At 40.8% G+C, this 20,035-nt stretch overlaps 1 protein-coding gene across 1 annotated transcript in view; it reads right to left on the bottom strand.

Annotated features, from left to right (window-relative positions):
• Window positions 1–18,091, bottom strand: part of itga8 (integrin, alpha 8) — a gene marked incomplete at its 5' end in the record, with an annotated part of 47,903 nt that extends 29,812 nt beyond the window's left edge. Inside the window, 12 exons of the mRNA XM_079240347.1 lie at window positions 3,722–3,927; window positions 4,021–4,073; window positions 4,514–4,570; window positions 7,125–7,168; window positions 8,396–8,440; window positions 8,573–8,698; window positions 10,401–10,446; window positions 10,881–10,942; window positions 12,963–13,086; window positions 13,192–13,292; window positions 17,440–17,570; window positions 17,895–18,091. Of these exons, the coding sequence (XP_079096473.1) occupies window positions 3,722–3,927; window positions 4,021–4,073; window positions 4,514–4,570; window positions 7,125–7,168; window positions 8,396–8,440; window positions 8,573–8,698; window positions 10,401–10,446; window positions 10,881–10,942; window positions 12,963–13,086; window positions 13,192–13,292; window positions 17,440–17,570; window positions 17,895–18,091 (1,192 nt within the window). The remainder of the gene's footprint in view (window positions 1–3,721; window positions 3,928–4,020; window positions 4,074–4,513; window positions 4,571–7,124; window positions 7,169–8,395; window positions 8,441–8,572; window positions 8,699–10,400; window positions 10,447–10,880; window positions 10,943–12,962; window positions 13,087–13,191; window positions 13,293–17,439; window positions 17,571–17,894) is intronic.
• Between the last annotated feature and the right edge of the window lie 1,944 nt (window positions 18,092–20,035).

Genomic DNA, 20,035 nt, shown 5'->3' with positions numbered 1-20,035 from the left:
TAATAATAATAATAATTTTTTTTACTTGCAACACACATTTACAATCAAATCTCAAAGTGCCATGGTGAGCGAGGATACAACAGCAATAAATAGAAAAAATGAAATAAAGAAACAATAACAAATAAAAACAGCAACAACATCAACAGCACTAAGAACAATAAAATTGAAGAAATTAGCCATAAAATCTTTTTTTTTTCTCTTTTTAAAAAAGGAAGGTTTTTAATTGTTTCTTAAAAGAGTCCACCATCTGTGGCGCCCTAAGGTGGTCGGGGGGGGGAGTGCTCCACAGGCGGGGAGCAGCTCCTTTACAGGCCCTGTCTCCCATCATTTTGAGCCATGTCCTGGGTGGGAGCAGACCTGGGTGGGAGCAGACGGTGCTGTTGACCTGACTGGGTCCAAGTTGAGGTGTTGGGTGTGTTAGCAGTACAGTGAGGTAAATGGGGGCCGCACCGTGCAGAAGGTGATGGGTGCGCAGGAGGACTTTGTACACTATACAGAAGTGAACAGGGAGTTGATGCAGATAATGGAGGATGGGGATGATGTGCTCATGCTTGTGCACTGTCATCAGGACCCTGGAAGAACTGTTTTGAGCATACATGAGCTTTTAAAAGCTCTTGCCAGGGATCCCAATGAGCAGTACGGTGCAATAGTCCAGCCTGGATGAGGCAAAGGCATGGCCTCGCTTCTCTGCAGCAGGAAGGGAAAGGGAGGGGTGGGTTAGGGGTTAGTTTGGAGAGGTTTCAGTGGTGAAAGAAGGAGGTTTTGCAGACTGAGGTGACATAATTTTCAAAAGAGAGGTGGGAGTCAAACTTTACCCCAACGTTTGTACTTTACTCCCACAACAGTTATGTAATGGTTAGAAGTTATGACGTGGTTATAATTAGATATGAAAACATATTGCACATGGTTCAAATAAGTAAAATATACATTCTTATGAACTAGAAAGTTTCATATTCAGTGTTCACACTACCCATTGCACGACCAAGTGTGACCAGGCACAAAACAATAAAAAAAAATGTTTTATTTTAAAGACTAGACTAAAGGCCTGCAACCTGTTATATGTGTTTACAAAGTTTTACATTTAACAACTACTGGTGAGACTAGGCTGGACACAGCAGCAGTCTGAGGGAATATAAACAAACAAACAAATAAATAAATATTTTTGACAAAAATCACAAAAAACAAACATTCTTGTCAGAAAGATATAAAAAAGTAAATTACCTGGGAGCTTTTTAGGGGATTTTTGTTCTCATTGTTGCTGATTTTACTTGCTGTGGTCATTCGCAGGGTTAAAACCCTTTGTGTGACTGTGGTTTACTGACACTGAACACTAAGATCCATCACTCACAGCCCTTCTGCTGCCTTGCTGTTCACATCTGACTGTGACGTTGACTATGTGTTTATTTAAAAGCAGAAATACGGTGCTGGGACTGAAATACAATCTTTCATAATCACTTTTGATAGGATCATCAAGGAAGAATGAAACATCAGGTGTGAACATATTGTAATGTTTCATTTATGTTGTAATGTATCACACTGCTGATCTGACTGCTTCTAATGTTTCTGCTGGTGTCTGACGGATTTTTATTCTTTCTTTGCAACCTAAAGGCCTGTTTTTCTTTTAGAGCTCCTTTAATCATTTGTTGCTTTTAAACCAGTAGCTTCCAAATACTAATGTGACACTTGGAATCAAATCATTACCTCTTATGTGCTTAACTGATCAAGAAAGTATGCAAGAAGCATCATATTTTTAAGGAACTGTAGATCTTAAACAGTGCCTTTAGATTTAATTGAACTTAAACAATAGGAGCGTGTGCACTTTGAGCCCATCTTCATATTGTAACTAAGTTACACAAGTTTTTGTTAAATACCAGGTAAAGTAACAACAAAGTGCCATTAGTGGAATATCTCCAGAACTAACTATACTGTGGAATAGAAGAGCTACCATAAGATATAAAAGATGACCCACTGTGGGCAACCGTCCGGAGATAATTCTTACATTTATTTCAATGGCGATTTTAGGACGTACTCTTCAAGCTGTTAATGTCCATGCAGGGAGTGGACTGTCCTGATCTTGAATACTCATCAGTACTGTTACTGTCCAAATACCTCTAGACATCCTGTTTGTCTCTGGACCCCCTCTCTCTCAGCCTAAACAACTGGTTCCACATGAAGCAGATTGCGGGGTAGAAAGGATAAATGCAACCATGTGTGTATGCAAGTGTATAAATGAGCTGATGTGTGTCCATGTGTGCCTTTGAGACTGTATGTCTGCGAGTGGGTATGTGTACATAACTGAATAGCTGTGTACAAAATCATCTTACTTTAAAAAAAAAAAAAAAAAAAAAAAAAAAAAAGTCCTCAAATAATGTGAAAGTCACTTATGGGGCATTGCTCAACAACGTCCCACACAATGGAGACATCCAGGGGAACACCCACTGTGATCACTGAGACCAAAACTATAGGAGACTTTTAGTTAAACTGAAACCAGCCGACACATTGCGAGCCATGGTGACAGAGAGCCCGTGTTGACTGATAGAAATTATAAACAAGGGGAGCCACATGGCAAATCAAATTAGCTTAATTGTATGGTTTCGACAGCTGACACTCAGCAAAACCATGAGGCCACAGAAAATGGCAATGGATCTGTTTTTATTAAGCATTTTAGGAATGAGATGATGAGGTCTCTGCTGAGAGAGGAGGAAGAAACTCAGAGTTATCACTGCAAAAAAAAGGGATCTGCCAGTGATTATACACACACACACACACACACACACACACACACACACACACACACACGCGCGTGCAACATCAGGTAGACTTGAACAACTGTTTGACATTAGCAAAAATATGCAGATGAGATCCTTGACCACAAAGCTGCCATGGCAACGCTGTATCGTAATCCTAAACAATTAAACCATGTACAGACAGAGAGGATTGCTTATTAAATTAACTTTAAACAAATACTTGATGTCCATGTTGCCACAGCTGAACCTCACCTCCAGAGACACACACTGACAGCGCGCAGATGTGATTTATGTTTCTACCTAAAGAAAGCTTCGCTATTGATCCCACGGTTATTGATCTACTGGTTAATGGGGTTAAAAAGGACAGCATGCACATTAACACGCGCTGTCTGTGAATAAATTAAAAATAAATTAGTGCTACTGATGTCATACAAGGACCAGATGTGCATCCATTCATTCATCTTTAAAGGGACAGTTAACAGGCCTTAGTTGGGAGGAGCATGTCTGCCCCAGGCTTTGTGTATGTGCGTGAGTGTGTGTGTCTTTTCCCAATCAACGTGAGAATAAAACAAACACATTGAAGAAGAATGAACTCTGGGCTGCAGGACAAAAAAACTACCAGATGATTTTATCACAGGGCACATCTGGTGAGGTAAAAATAGCCCAAACACACAGACACACATGTGGCCTTAAGTTGATCGTTGCAGGATGAAACAAGTTCACACACACACAACCTTTCATCGCCGTACTTCCTGATTGACTGAAGAGCTTTAAGAATCTGATAGGATTTCCTCAGTGACTGAAATAACAGTTCAACGAGCCCAGAATCAGAGAAAAATGTGTTAGTTGTTATCAAGTTGACCACAATACAACGTCATATCGGCACATGTACCAACACATGGGAGGTTTTTATCTTATGATTGACTGAAGATGTGTCATTTTCACTATTGTATTTTCTGTCATTATTAGCATACCGTTGTATCCATCCTGGTTGATGTCTTCCAGAGGCGCTATAGCTGTCCCAAAGCGTCCAAAAACATATGTGCCGGTGAGGGCGACAGGTTTGGAAAAAGTAAGTGAGGCCAGCTGAAGGTACAGGTACACCCGTCCCACCTCCTTGGGTTTGCTCTCCATCTCCCTCTCCATGTAGAGGGGTGCTCCAACCAGGATATCATCCGTCCTGAGGGGAGATACAACTTATTTTAAGTTTTCTAAGACAGAAAAAGATGTGAGGAGGGATGTGTTTAGAGTGACGGAGGGGTTCTCTGCTTACCCATCACCATTTAAGTCAGTGACCGCCACTGCGTAGCCAAAATAGGAGGCCATCTGAAGCAAAGAGAAGGAACCAATATGATAGCATTATTACCAAATTAATCTAAGCTAACGGGATTGGAAAATAACAACAACAAAAAAAAAATCTATATCTGCTGGTGCTCATGGTGAGGTTTTCCATTTTTAGTCCTTTTAATACAACACACTGGTCCAGTCTCAATTGCTCCACTTGGCTTTACTTCTGCATCTTTTACTCCTGTAGGTATCGTAGTTGCATCTTTTTTTTCTTTCTTCTTTAGGAATCAAAGCATCGTGGTCATTTATGACCACATTTAGCCATTTAAATCCCCCCCGATGGCTTGGCAATGGGCTGAATGGCCACTACTCTTCAATACAAAAAAAACAAGACACCTGACATCTGCAAATGAAGGGATGAAGAACAAAAAGGAGGAACTGGGAAAGGGCTTGTGTCTGGAAAGTGTTGATGCTCCTACCTGTTCCCCTGTGAAATTCTGGATGAAGGTGAGATTAGTTGAGCTGATCATTGCCACCTAAAATGAACAAAACATTCTCTCAGATGCAATGCAGCACATTCAATAAAAAAGCTTTAGCCTTCATCCTCTGTCCCTGGAAAACACCAGAAGTAAACAAGCTGAATCGCAAACAGACACATGAAGAATGTTAAGAAAAAAAGTATTAAAAAAGGCTTTTATTTAACTGAAACCCATTTGTTTCCTCGTCCCTCCCCCCACCACCATCCTCTTTGTGCCTTTATGTGCCTTTACCATTTTCCCCTCCTCTTTCTCTCCTTCCCCCCATCCTAACCCCAGTTGCAGAGAGAGACGGAGGGGGAGGCTGAGAATTCCTTCATAAGAACTAAAATAACAACCACATGGAGACAGCCGGGGGCTAGGCATACGCACATGTGCAGGAGGATACATCTTAACCTAATCACTGATCACTAAAGAGGGATAGACTTACGGACAGATGAGGGTGTGTAAACACAAATATTGAATCAATAGCTTGAGAATTAACTTTTCTTTGCTCTCAGTTGTCAGATTGGTCACAGAGGAAACCTGATCAGGCCGGACAGCTACTTCAATGCCATGCCTGGAACGCGGCTTACCTGCTCGGTCCACTTACTGCGCGCTGCAACCGCCTCCTCTGTGGTGCTTAAAGTGACATGTCTATATAGGAAGGAACATTCTGACTCCAGCTACAGCATCCAGTGGACACAAAATGTGCATGAAGTGTGGTGAGTCCTGTAGTTGCACTGCAGGTTAGGGGGTCATGTGTATGTAGAAGAGGGTTAGTGGGGTTAGGTAGGGTCACTGCCCTCCACATGCAGCGGAAACTGTGTGTCATTAGGGAGGATTGACACAGACAGCCCTGGGGACAAGTTCCCATAAGAAAAGACATGACAAACCAAGGTTTACATTTAGATGCACAAACAGAGTTGGTGCGACCATTTCGAAACATCTTTTTACAGTTAAGCCCAAAGTGAATTATAGAATTGACAAAATGTGGCTGATTTTGAGAGATTCTAATAAAAATGTTACATATTTGATAATTTGCTATCAGAGCTATCACACTAGCATGTAGAACAATGAGAAACAAGCATTAACCATGTCTCCACTGGGACCTGAACCTCATGTGATAAGTTTCAGGTCACAGTTGGGGGGGGGGGGGGGGGGGGGGTGCCATCACAAACCTCCTGAACAGAATTTAGGTTGTCAAAAGGGTTCTCTATTAAGAAGTTTTTAATCCTTTGTCATCTGTTGTCTTATAAGAAAGTTTCTTGTTTTCTAAGAACAAATATTTCTTGCAGGATGTAATAATTTTTTCTATGGTTTTTCCAAAGTACAGTGACCACCACCCAGATCCTTCTGATAAATTAGTCAATCTGATCCACAAATCTGAAGGAAAACACGAAAGCTCATTCTGTATGGGGATGATCACCATGGATACTGACGCTGCAGAACCAACAAGAACACCATCCTCGCCTTAAGGCCACAGTAAATCATAAAACTTTGGAAAACCTAAAATGTAGATTATCAGAGGAGACATGATAATACTGTAAATGATATCAACATTAAGATGTTTGAGAGAACATCAAGCAGTCTGCAACCCAAAAAAACAAAAAAAACAAAAACATGATCTTGTTGTCATGGTTTGGGCTTTTTGTTTCTTCTTCTTGTTTCCTGTTTTTATTTTCAGTTTTTCTTGTTTAGCTCCCCTGGTTTGATTTTTGGATTCATTTCACCTATTCCTCATTAGTCCCTCAGTGTATTTCTACTCCTTGTGTCGGAGTTTCCATTGTCAGATCATGTTGTTTTGTCTCTACTGAGTTCAGTCTGTGTTCTTCCTATAACTGGATTAAGTTTTGTCCATGCATTTCATCTGCCTCTGCCCAGCATCGTGGTCCCCACATCTCCACAAACCTTGACACTTGTGATGCATTAAACTGAATGATCCAAAACATGCAGCTGAACTGGTCAAGTAATAGTTAAAAGGAAAGAATGCCAACATTTCTAAGTGCTGCCAGAGTCCAGACCTGAATCCCATCAAGACAACTAAAGAGCAGTCTGGAAAGGACTCCATCTAACCCCAGACCTGGAGATTGTCATAGAAAAGGAGTCGGGCAAGATCCCAGTGGTGGTACATCAAACATTTGTTAGCATGAATAAGCACAGTTTGATTTCAGTGATGGCAAATAAAGGATAAATTGTATTCATTTTAAATTTAAGACAAAATCCTCACAAATTTTTGTTACTTTTCACACAATTTTCTAATTATAAATATAATTTACACGAAAAAAGAGCATGTTTTGAAGAATAATGTCTTTGGAACTTAAAATGTGAGGATATTTACAAAGAAATTTTCATATTCAGTACTTTGTAATGATGATGAATAAGCTTTTAACATGTTCTACATTTTCCAATCTTCCACAGGGACCGATTGCATTTTAGATTATGTCATTCTTTCTAGAATTAAAACATCTTATACTGCATTAATAAAGAGGAATTTATATCAGCTTTACTTTTCCACTGATTTTTTCTTTTTTTTTTTTAGTTCTGCCTATAGGAACTTAGTGTCCACACTCACATATCCAAAGTTATGTGCTCCTCTCGGGACTCCCGCTATCAGCTCTGGAAAACATAACAACAAAGATGGACTGAAATTAGAGACAGAAAGATGCACGGTGATGAAAAGGGATTGATATAAGTTTGACTAAGAGATCTACACCCCCCCGCCCCCCCACCCCCATTCACAGCAAAGTGTTGCTGAGAGACTTTGCTTGCTCTCTGATTGATGAGTGCAGCACTGTGAACTGATCGGGGCAACCAGAGGTTCCCACCCACAGAGAAGATACACAGTCCCCACTTCCTGCTTTGTGGCTCAAACCAACAGGCTCAACCACCAACCGAATTCTCAGCTCCATCTTTACTCACAACTCCACGTTACAACCACTTCTCCACTCTACAGAGGGTTTAAGGAACAAGACCACAACAAGCTTTGTACCACAAGACGGCACATCAACAGGCATGCGGAGACTCTTTAGGCTCACTTTAAGACTGCCTGACACATGTTGTGCCTGAGGGTGTTCAGGGGCTTTGCTGGGCTGGTATGAGGGTATGTACATGCAAGGTTTTCCCATAGAGTTCCCACTAAATGCTGATTGGTAAAGTGAAATAAAGAAGGGGTGGGGGGTTTCATATTTGACAGATGGTGTGGGGAGACTTTTTGAAGATGAAGTAATAAATTTAGTGAAAATGAAAAAATAATGGCCACTTTTTTCAGTCTGTTTTTCTTCAGTTGGGAAAAAAAAACAACAACTTTTTTTGTGCTGACAATACTTGTGTCCTTATTTGTACTCCAGTAACGGTCATACGAACAGAAATATTACAAAGAAAACAAACAAAAAAAAACCTGTCAACGAGAAACCAAAACTTATGTATAAATACTGGCAGAAGTAGTTACTGCCTCATCACCTGCACATCTTAATGATGCTGTACGTCTGTTTTCGAGTCCATACCAGAGTTTGGACAAACTCTTGAGATGAAGAGGTTTGAGGGGGTCTGCCAATAATCATTCTAATCAGTCAAAATGGAGGACAGGAAATCCCTTTATCAGGGGTTCCCTCAAGTCCTGTCGCCCTCAGGTCATGACCCAGACGTAGAGAGATAGTTCTCATTACTGATTAAAGGTTTAGACTGACGCTCACTGTATTGAATACGTCCAGCCATGCAAAAGTAATGGGACATGCTGTGAAAATGCACAATTCCAGACATTGTGGCAGGAAAGACGCTGATGTTGTTAATCCCAGAGGCCTCTAGTGCTGCATGTGGTTTGTAATGAACTACTGGTGTTCTCACCTTGTTCAGAGTCTCCTGTGAACTCTCCCACCGCCACAGAATAACCTAAAGAAATGCAAACATGGCTGAAACGAACATAGACACCAAGGTTTTTTTTATATGTGATGTCATTAGATCACAATAACAAGGATGATTATCATCTCAGTGATAGTTTGCACATCAGTTTGTGTGAGTTACCAAGGTAGCTGTCATCGTACGTGTCTTCAGCAGCTCCAGTTTGTTTCTCTCCTGGAACCCGTCTCAGCACTGTCTTTAACGAGTAGCCATTCAGTATCTCAGCTATTCCTGCTGTCATCACTTGACCTGCATTCACACACACGAAGATAGATAGAGAAAAGCTCCATTACAAAAGGATCCCACTCTTTCCCTTGCTGCAGATATCGGCTGCAGTTCACATAAACGATGCACAGAGCTGGTGCCACATTGAGGCATTCCCCCAGGAAACCTAAAACACATCAGTGGCTGAGGAATAGCAAAAAAAAAAATACTCCAAAGTTCCTTTGAAAAATACTCACACAACTTCAGCTGGAGATTATAAATTATAGGTGTGTGCACACATACAACACCCTTCCTCTGCCGTTGAACAAGAGGTCAAAAAAACAAATGATTTTTATCTATGGCTGCCCTCAACTTTCCATAAATCCTCCTTTATGTGTGAGTGCACTGATGGGGGGGAAAATGTGCCCTCTTAACCTTTCCTCCAACTCCTCTTCCACAGCACTGAGTTTATCACCCTGACTAACATATCACAACCTAAAGTCATGATTAAACCTCCTCCTGATCAAAGACATAAACTCTTACCACATAGAGATGCGTCACGGCTGCTAATTTGAGGAGTTCTTCAGACCCAGCGATAACACGACTGCATATGAAAGAGCTTATATTTAGTGATGAATCGGGCTGAAGGCTGAGGATAATTGTCATATATGAGGCCATAAAATCCAGGCTGAGTGCTTTTATAAACATTTGGAGGAAGTGTTTTAACTGGAGGCAGCCTGCTTCGCCATGCCGAGGGCACAGAGAGGGAGCAGTCCATTAGGCTTTCCGTGTTGCCTGTCTAGTGTGGGTCTTGCATGCATTCATTTATTATTTAACAACATGCAACAACAGCATCAGCTCCATCATAAAAAAAAGTAAAGCATTATCTCCAAATATCTTATATTTTACCCTCCTTTGCACATTTTTTCTTGAGACAATTTTCTTTCAATCAAAGTGTTGGATGCTGCACAGATCTGGTGTTGAAAAGAAAGAAGGAACGAGTCGTGCAAGTGGTTAATAACTCTACTTTCCCCCTCACACAGCTGTATGTCTCGAAGTTTGGAAAATGCAAACACACACTCACACACTGAAACACCTGGTGCTGGAGGAGTACTTCTGCACTTCAGCAGCTTTACTATGTCACACTAGCTACACCTATTTAGACACTTAATCCCTCTGCTTAGGCTGGTCCTGCATGTCCAGCAGGCTTGCCGACCTCAGCGCTGCTTTTATCATGCAGGAGATCCATCTTTCTTTCTCTAGCTGACTCTATAACACACTCCCTCCCTTCTCATCTTACTCTCCCCCTCTGACACTTTGTCATCGCCAAAGCAATCCCCTATCACCTCCTCACTCACTTTCTCCATACATCTCAACTATGCGCTGTCCACCTCTTCGCCAAACTTTCCTTGCTTCTCTGTGCATAACCACTGGGCAGAGGGGCAGTTCCTCCACACTTCATTACCCCATGATCAGCTCATTACAGTGCTCAAACACCCACTTCCTGTTACAACACGGTCGGCCAGAGGCATTAAGTTAAGCGGTGAGGGAGAGAAAAGGGAGAAAAGTGAGGGCTTTCTCTTAGGGAAGACTATGGAAGTGCCTCAGTGTGTATGTAGGTATAAAGGCTGTGCTGACTGTTAAACTCCATTCTTCTTTCTCCTTTGAACACCTTCCCAACTATGAAATCACTGCAAAATAAAAAAAGAGACCAAACGCAAGTTTTGCACTCTGCGGCTCGACTTACCTTGCCAGTAAAAGCTTCCAGGTCCTCCTACAACCAGCCTTCCTTCCTGGGATGAAAAGATAGCCTTAGTCAGTCACGTGACAGAAATTTGCTAGCTAATTGTGCATGTGTGTCACGGTGTTATGGAAAACTATACTGCACAATGCATGTAACTGCATGGTATGCTCATATGATTTCTGTTGTCATGCCTGTTGACATCCTGCAGAGAAGGACAGCTTCCTGTATAGGAGGCTAGAGTTGGACCATGAGGCAGAGGTCAAGGTTCATATTGACTATACAGTGAAAGAATGTGTGTGTGTGTGTGTGTGTGTGTGTTGTGCTGAGAGACAACAGGTCACATCGGGAGCTGATGCTTCTCTAGGGACAAAAAAAACTTGCTCGTCTTCCCAAAGTCCCCTAAATCTCTGAAGACAGTCTTCGTTTTAAAACTGCCAGATTTTGTTTCTGCTGAGAACATGTAATTCCTGCTGCAGCCTTTACCTTGGTGAAATCCACGCTGAACCCAGCCTGGCAGAAACCCTGTCCCTCTGGGTCTGGATCATCTGAAGATGACACATGCAAAATGTGAAACTCCCTTTTTGTGCATCTTAAATGGGATTACCACTTCTGCAGGAGCAGCACTTTCAATCTTTAAAGCATTTTGACATCAGATAGGGTAGCTATCTGTCGGGGCTGAACTTGAATGAGGAAGTTTGAGTATTAAAGAAACGTTCGGCCTCTTTTGGCTGTTCCTTATCTGTGCTTTAAGTCAGATAAGCACAAGTCTACTGTTATTGTTAGAAAGTAGCATAACAAAGCTAAAGCACAGTGAGGGATGTTGACAGTGGAGCTGCATCATCTATAATGTAGGCGACAAGTTTGACAAGGCAAAAGAAATGAGTCGGGCTAAAAGATTTTGTTGAATTAAAATGGCTTCGTTTTCAGACTGCGTTTAATGAGTCTGACTGTGTATCAGCCGTGAAGTGTTTTAAAGGTCTTACAGTTTGTTGAAACCAACTCATATAACAGACCGTATCTGGAACGATTAAAGTTGGAAAAAAAGAGACAAAAACACTTTATAAACTACACAGTCCAGGAAACGAAGGCGAACTTTCAGTTTACAACAAACTGCAGAACCACTTGGGTATTTTTTCTGTTTAAATGACCTCATCTGACTGTACAATGGACACACAAAACTTACGTGCATGTCATAAATTGTTAATCATTTCAGTGGCACCCTGAAGTGAAGTTTAATGATGCGTGACTATACAAGTGCACATACAGTGTAAACAATAAGTGAGTTATAGCAGGAGTCTGAGTGGCAGCCAAAAGATGTTAAGATGAGGAAAAAAAATCTGCCTGAGGCCCAAAAATCTGACATAAACACATAATAAAGAGACACTTGCTCTGTCCTAAGAACTACTCAGAATAACTAAACAAAAACATAATAAATGTCCTCAACAATAATGGGGCAAGTATAAGGGGTGTAAGTTAAGTGTGTGTTAATGTGAGGGTGCGGAGAAGTGGACAACCTGAGCAGTTTTATCTGCTGTTTACAATGCACCAACTCCTCTTAAAGTGCCAGGGCCTTGTATCGGGGGAAAAGGGTGAGAGAGCTCACAGGAAAGAAAGAAAAAAGCTGAAGAACTAAAGAATGGAGGATTTGAGCCAAGGGGGATCCCATAAATCCAATTTACCAAGGTGATGACAGAAAGAAGAAATTGAAGAGAAACGGATAGAGAATCATTTTTAGGTTATCATTATGAAACATGAGGCAAGCAACAGTCCCCACCTCCTGCACATGTATGTTGATATTAAAGCATGCTTAGTGTTTTGTTAGCTGATTGAAATTTCTGCTTGAACCTCACCACATACCTCCTTTGCATATAAATTTGTGAAACATTACCAAAATTACTTATGTTCATCACCTTGATTTGCTAAGTACTTGCCTGGCTAGTTTGCACCGATGCTAAGAATAAGGCTCCCAGGCTGAATGACTGGAAGGAGAAGCTCTATCCTGCTGGGATTGCTTGTTTCACTGCCAGCTGATAAATGGTTGAAATTGCTCACTGGTGGCTAAAATGCAGCTAGAATGTCGTATCAACACCAAATCAATAACAGCTTGTCAGTGCATAAAGTGTAAGAGGAGAAATGTTGAATAAAAATGTCACTAATACACACTGTATTTCCTGCATTAATCTCCAACATTCAAACAGCCTGAAGCTCATCAAATATCATATTATCAATGGATATTACATTAAACAGCTGCTGTTTTAGACAAATAAAGCTATACCTGCATGTACAACACCACTCATGTTAAAGGCCTGCTTTTTAGAATCTGGGTTAAGAAACACTTTAAACTCAACTATTTACACGACACATAAAAAGATTAAGCATTCAATTTAAAATGTTAGTTGTCTTATGCAAAAAGAGGTTTTATTACAACACATTAAAAAAATAAACAATCAGTCATCGGTGTGTCCGTATTGGCGGCAGTGAGAAAAAGAGAAAACAAAGCAAGAGAGACAGATCTCTCTGCAAGGAGGTAAAGTCATTTGGAGACAAGGCTGCAGAGTTACTCACTGGTCCTGCAGGGTGAGTACTCTGCGTAGGCGCTGAAATTCTGGACAGCCACATAGCAGGTCCCCACAGGGTCTTTCTCCCCTTCTCTTTTCACTGTTCGCCAATGGTACAGAGGAGCACACGCCTGCATGACAGATTGCATTTAATTTTAAAAGCGACTGCGTTTAAAAGGAAGGAGAGGACCGTAAACGCAAAAGCTATGAAGATTTTAGTTAACATGTCCACTCACCACCACTTTTCCTTTGTGTGTCCTGACCGATGCTCCAAACCACTGGTGAGACTTAAACTCCAGAGGCTCTCTGGTGCCATTCACCTTAATCATTCGGTTATCTGGTGTCAGAGGCAGATTGAGAGGAAGTGGAAAAGACATAAATAGTGATGGCTGTAAAAGTTGATACTGACTCTAATGTGGTCTGTGAACATTTGTCCTCAATGAGCAAAAAAAAAAAAAAGTAAAAAAGCAAAGTCTTAAACAGGCCAATAACACACATCAAAACAACATTTGGCCCCAAGAAACAGATATTTGACAGGATATGGGGGCTTTTTGTTCTGTCTTTCACATAAAAATGAACAAGGTTTAAAAGACTGACAGACACACATACACAAGTTGACGTGGACATTATAAAGATTTCCCACTGGAATCACAATAAAGTGTCAGATTTGGTGTGTTTGGTTTTGTTTTCTTGTTGTGTGTATTTTCCAGCCATTTTTAAGACCAGCTGGGTCTGTTTACAGCCATGCAGACCCCTCCTCATTAAACACCTTCGTTCAGCACATGTGTGAGCAGCACACACAGGGACTCACATGAAGTTACAGGAATACAGTGGATGCAGACAAACAGGTGTGCAAAGCATGTTTTTCTGACAATCATTAATAGTTTATCTTTATTAGATATTTAATCTTCTCTGAGGGAACTTAATGACTGTGATGATTCATACTCTTCATTTGTGTCTGAACAGAGTTGGTCATCCCATGATAAGTGAGAGGAGGCTTAACTGTTTTACACAGTTGTGTGAAAAACTAAAAAAAAACAAAAAACACAAAACCTCTCTTTCAATTCTGTAATTTTATATAACAAAATAAAATAATAATGATAATTAAAAATAAAATCCTTTTACCAGATCTTAAAATGAAAACATGGCACATGGCATAATACATATATTAAATAGGAAAATACTTGATAGAGCTAAGCCAAGAAAGCTTTATTCATAAAGCAGTATGCACTGACCACCGTGGTGAACAGTAATAATACATGAAAAAATTTAAAAAAACAACAATGAACTGATTTAAAAACATAAAGCAATTTAAAATATCACCAAAACTAAAATGATAAATATTTTTAAAAGATACAAAAAATAAAAAGATAAAATAATATTAATAAAATCAACTCAAGCTGGATCAAAGGCCAAAAAAAGAGAAATGGATTATATTTGATCACATTTATTAAAAAAACAAAACACAAGCACAGACTGTGTGTGAATGACTAAGTACACCTATTAATTGCAATACTTTGTAACATTACCCCTTAAATCCCACATGTTCTCTCAAGCAATGAGTTGAAGGAACACATTTTTGTAATGATGCTTCTCTTGTTCTCATTATTGTTCGGAATTTGGCTCCATTTCTTTTTACAGCATTGGTTTATATCGAACCAAACCAAATCAGATTGTATCAATAAAGCAGGTTTCATACAGCAAAAAATACACAACCAAAACAACTGTTTGCACATTAAAACAGGATATAAAATAACTAAACACACATTTGTTCTCTCTCTCTCACGCAGACACACATCTAAATCCAAAGGTCCAGATTCATTAAGGTTTCTGACATGATGTGCACATGCTCAGCTCTCTTAAGGTGTCACCACAGCATTTCAGTGAGCTTGAGGTCTAGACTTTGATTGGTTCATTCTGACACCTTGATTCTTTGCTTTTTCAGATACTCTGTTGTTAGTTTGTTGTCAAGCTTCACCTCTGTTGTGTTGCAAGAGCCACCATGCTTCCTTGTTGGTTTGAGATGTTCATGGTGTTTTTTATTTTCCAAACTTTGCATTGTGCATTATAACCATACATCCTAACTGAGGACATATGTCCACAAGACATTTTTCCAGAAATTTTTGGTTTGTTAAGCAACCTTGCAAACATAAAGTGTGCTGCTGTATTTTTAAAACCAGAATTAGTTTTCTGTTTACTCCATTTTGCAAACTTTTTTCAGTTTCTCTCAGCTTGAGATGCACTTGCTGGGCAAGATTAGTAAGTACCTTAAATATTTTCCTCTGACTAATCATTCCCACTCTGTAATGGTAAACTGAGTGAAACTGTTACAAATAAACTGATCCTTCTCAGACTCACGGGCCAAGACAATTTCTTCTCTAAGATCGCTGCTGATGTCTTTCCTCCTTGGCATTGTTCTAACACACACATGGATTTTCCAGACTAGCAGCTTTTAATATACAGAGAGAAGAAGTAAAGGTAGAATTAGCTTTTCACACAATTTTTCTGCTTTATGGCTTAGTTTTTGATAACTCAGTGACATTAGTGTAACATGTCATGTGTTGCTCATTGCATTTGCTTAGTTGTCAGACCAAATCCTTCTTTGGTTTTTGTTCAAATACTTTTTCCTGTCAAATGAACAGTTGACAGATCAGGCTTGAAAATGACCAATGAGGGTAGCAAGTTTGGAATATGTAAACACATTTGACAACATTTTGATGCTGTTTCCCAGCTGAGACTTGAAATATGATGCTTCCATGTGGCGCTGGATATGGTTGTGAAGTCAATAAACATTCTTTAAAACATGATGAAATCATCGCTTTATGTTTGTACTTTTAAGACATGCATGATTTCCTGCAAATCTGAGAAGCAATGCATCTGTACAAGCACAGACCAGGCGCTGAAGCAAAGACAGTTTACTTTTTCCTCCATTCATATTACAAAGATGCAATCCATCACTAATCTGTGATAACATACCCCCCCCCCCATTCCTGTCAACTTCACATCTGCATAATGTCACTGAAACATCTGCACACACAGCCACACACACATGCACATGCAAAGCTGATGCAGGATAAAAACATGTGCAGTCTGCACGTGTTCACCGCTTCTGCTGATGTTTTATACAGTGTACCTTTAAAAAAATTGATCAGCTGTAACTCTAGAAACATCCACTATACCCACTGCCATCAATCACCTGGTCCACTGATGTGAAGACAAGCACACAAGCATGCTACTTCACTTTCACATGCAATCCAGCTCTTTTATTAATCATCACTCAAACCTGAAAATCCCCACAAAATATTTCACGCAGCCATTTTGTGGGGAATATTTGTAATTAATGTAAGGGAGAATAATGACAATCCTCCTTCCTTTGGACCCCAAAATCTGCTTCAGTTCAGACAGAAGGCTGACCAGATAAGCTTTCAGTTGTGTAGTTTTTTTCACCTGCTCCGCATTGATTAGAACGTCGATCAGAAAGCATCTGACAATCAGTTTCTGTTCATATTAATACATAAACAAATGGCTGAGTTTCACATTTCTTATGACAACCACACAGAAGGAGGCTCACTTGAAGCTTTATTCTCTATCCTCATGAAGCTTTCTTCCTAAAAGAGAAGCTTTTGACACCACTGACTCTGCTACAAGCTGCTGTTCATGTATGTTTTCAACTTTCCTAGAATTGTGTCTGACATATAAGTTCTCCCCACAGAGCTGCAGTGGAGCAATAAGTCAGTTTATTCTCCAGCATAGTTTTTTCTGGTCCACATAAAGATGATAGGAGTCTTGGTGAAAAGAGGCTGACTGACGGAGAACAAGAGTGGGACAAGGGGAGGGGAAAGAAGACAGGGATACATTTTCAGGATCTAATAAAAAGCAGACTTCACCCAATCCCGCTTTCCTCTGACTGGAAACTAAATTCCCATGTGCATACAGTTTATCCCCCCCTCCGTTTTCTATCTACCTCATGCACACTCGCCGACGACTCAGTGAGCACCAGAGACATGAGATGCACAAGTGATGGCTGATGATAATGTATTGAATAGCATAATTAGCATGATGCAAACCTGCAAGGTGTCTTTTTTACACAAAGTTGATGAGAGCCATATGTCTTATCTCCTTTTTACCCCCATGACACGGCACAATAAACAACTAATGTAAAAGCACTAACAAGACGATGTTCAGTCCTTCCTAACTAAGAGACATCTGGATACACAATTATGAAGGAAGGAGTGATTGCTTGCAAAATGTAACTTCGGTTCTTCATAATGACAAAATGAAAAGCCATGAAACAATGACAGCAGTCAGGATACAATATGTCTCACAGTTTGTCCAACTAAACTTTGGCTTTTGGTTACTTTGGCTATTGTGTACCAGGACTGTTAGGAGTACAATTTTACCCAGTGGGGGCCCCGAGGGGGTCTGTGGCAAGTTAATTGTGGTTAATGAGAAAACACAACTTTGGAAGGCTTTAGATAACTCACTGGAATTGTCAAAAGGAACCTGTCTGCAGCTATCAGGCAGTCCTGGCCAGGGGCAGTAATAGACAGCTCCAGCCTCCACGATGCCCGGTTGAGAGGTGTTCGCTTTAGGAGCCCCCACCAGCACACTGATCCTGGTGAGCAAAAGGAAAAACCAAGGTACATGCAAGACATGCAGGACAGGGTGCGATGCATAATCTGACTCGCTCATAAATCTTCATTCTGTGAGACAGTTTGCTTATTTTGCCCCATTAAAGCATAATGTTCTACTATAGTGGTCATCAGGCATCACCCACCCCTTCAAAATATTTTGAATTTAATAATCCTGCTACTATAAAACAGCTTTGGCGGGTTCAAATAACGCAGGTAAATTTTAAGGTACAATAATCTTTTATGTCCAGAAAAAAACTTCAGCAGGGGCTTGATGGGGCAGTTTCAGCTCTAACTTTGGTACTCACGTGCTCCTGTCGCTAGTTGCTTGATAGAAGTCCACTGAATAACCAAAATAACTTCCATCAGGTCCTCTGTAAACCGTAGGATGTTCTGCGTAAAGGTTAAAACTCCAAACTCCAGTTGGCGCCGGCCAGAGCACACACAGCACCCCCAGCATAACCATCCCAGCGCAGGATGTACAATCCCACAAACACTTCATCATGAAGGAAAGCAAGCTGCTCACAATTTCCCCCCCCCCAAATGACGAAAATCGTTTCCCCTGTACAGGTGAGTTAAGTTTGTCCCGACTTCAAGTCTCCCAGCTGCCTGACTGTTGATGCCTTTACGCGCTGTGTTGCGCTCCCCCCAGAACAGCCTCCTGACACCCATGAACCACCAGGTCTGCCCAGAAACTCTAGTACAAGACTGCACAGCCGCACCCCCGCCCCTCTGCACAAAACTTTACCCCCTACACACACACACACACACACTCTCTCACACACATAAACGCGTTATAGAGCAAACCACATCTTAGCGCGCAAAAGTAGGCTGGCGCGTCACCGCTCCTTTTATGGCAGCTTATTTTTCACATACATCTCGACACAATTGACGTTATAAAAGCAACACACACACGTGCTTACACACACATGCAACCTTATAACATCCAAATAGTAGCTTTAAATTAAAACACCTTTTGATTCTTTGTTTTTTACAAGCCCAACAAGCCATTGAAGAGGCTTGCGTTTCCTTCCGCTGAGAATAATCTCTTCTAATTATGTCAGTAATTATTATGTCGGCTTACAGGACAAATCTCTTAAATTGTATTTGTGTAAGTTTTAATCAGGATAGCCCAGTCTCCGTTTCACTCAGCACTAAATGCCCCCCTCCCTCCCTCCCTGAGGTAACAAACTAAACTCTTGCTGAAAATAATATCCTGCTGTGAAAAACTCTCGTAAAAAGGTGACGTGCCAGACCGGACTGTTTTTGTTTATTTAGCTTTGCGCACTTAAGAGCATTTATCTTCCAAAATCTCGCTCTGTGAGCAGCAGGAAATAAATGTTGCACCCTTTTAATCAAACTTCCAACGTGGTCTTTATGATCTCTGGGAGTTTATTTTAATTAAACTTTGTTTGATGGGAACATGAGCGATGCATTTAACAGTTTCAGTGACCACACAGCTGCAGAGGAGCAGCATTCCTGTCAGTTTGGATCTGGACTATTTTCTACCCAGAGATGATGAGAGACAGGTTGGAAGGTGAGGCACAGAGGGGAAGAAAAAAACTCCCAAAACTAACACGGTTGGAAATCTTCACTCACCCTACCTGTTTCATCCCATCCATTTAAATATCCAAACATGGACTTGTTTTACCACGTCTAGACATCTTGCTGGACGTTTTTTGTGCAGCAGTGAAGTGTCTGTGATTGGGACAGAGAGAAGAGTACTGGAGAGGGTCTGGCCTTTATCAACAGTTTCTTTGGAAATCAAAAAAAAAAAAAAAAGGGAAAGGGGAAAAAAAAAAAACCTCGACAAAACATGAGCAGCCACATATGTGCTTCTTTTAGTCACATTTTCAAACAAAACAAAAAAGGGAGATGAAGAAGATGATGGGTAGATGAGGCAGGGCACTGTCTCTGCCTGGTTTATTTGCTGTCATGCAGCCGCGTTACGACACCATGGACAGGTACCCAGTGATTTACAGCAGCTGACTGTGTGTCCAACCTTCCATCTGTAATCATTTTCTCCGCTGTCTTACATCCAATGAAATTCTCAGTTACTTCATTACCAGGAATACACACATGCTGTTCAGGTTATATCCTGTCACCCTGCCAATCTGTTCTGATAAGAGATTTATTGCAGGTCATTCTGGATCAATTACCGCATGTGCACAGTAGTGGTTTATTTCTTTCACACCGTGCCGCTGTTCCACCTTCTCTCTTCACAAACTCATAATGAGTCTGTTAAACTGAGAGTCAGATTGGCTCAACATCCTTTCTCCATTAGAAACATGCTTGGGTGATATTATGACACTGTTGTGAAGCAATGCGGAGTGAGACAAGCATTCTGAGCAGGCGTGCAGTCAGGACTGAGTTTCTCCAAAAACCTGCCATGTTTGGAGTTGTGACCCACTAAACCTAAGTAAGTGTGTTTTTGTAGCCTTGCAAAAAT

Source organism: Telmatherina bonti (genome assembly GCF_933228915.1).
Source record: "Telmatherina bonti genome assembly, chromosome: 5".
In the NCBI taxonomy this organism is placed as follows: Eukaryota; Metazoa; Chordata; class Actinopteri; order Atheriniformes; family Telmatherinidae; genus Telmatherina; species Telmatherina bonti.
This window is presented reverse-complemented; position numbering and strand designations above follow the sequence as displayed.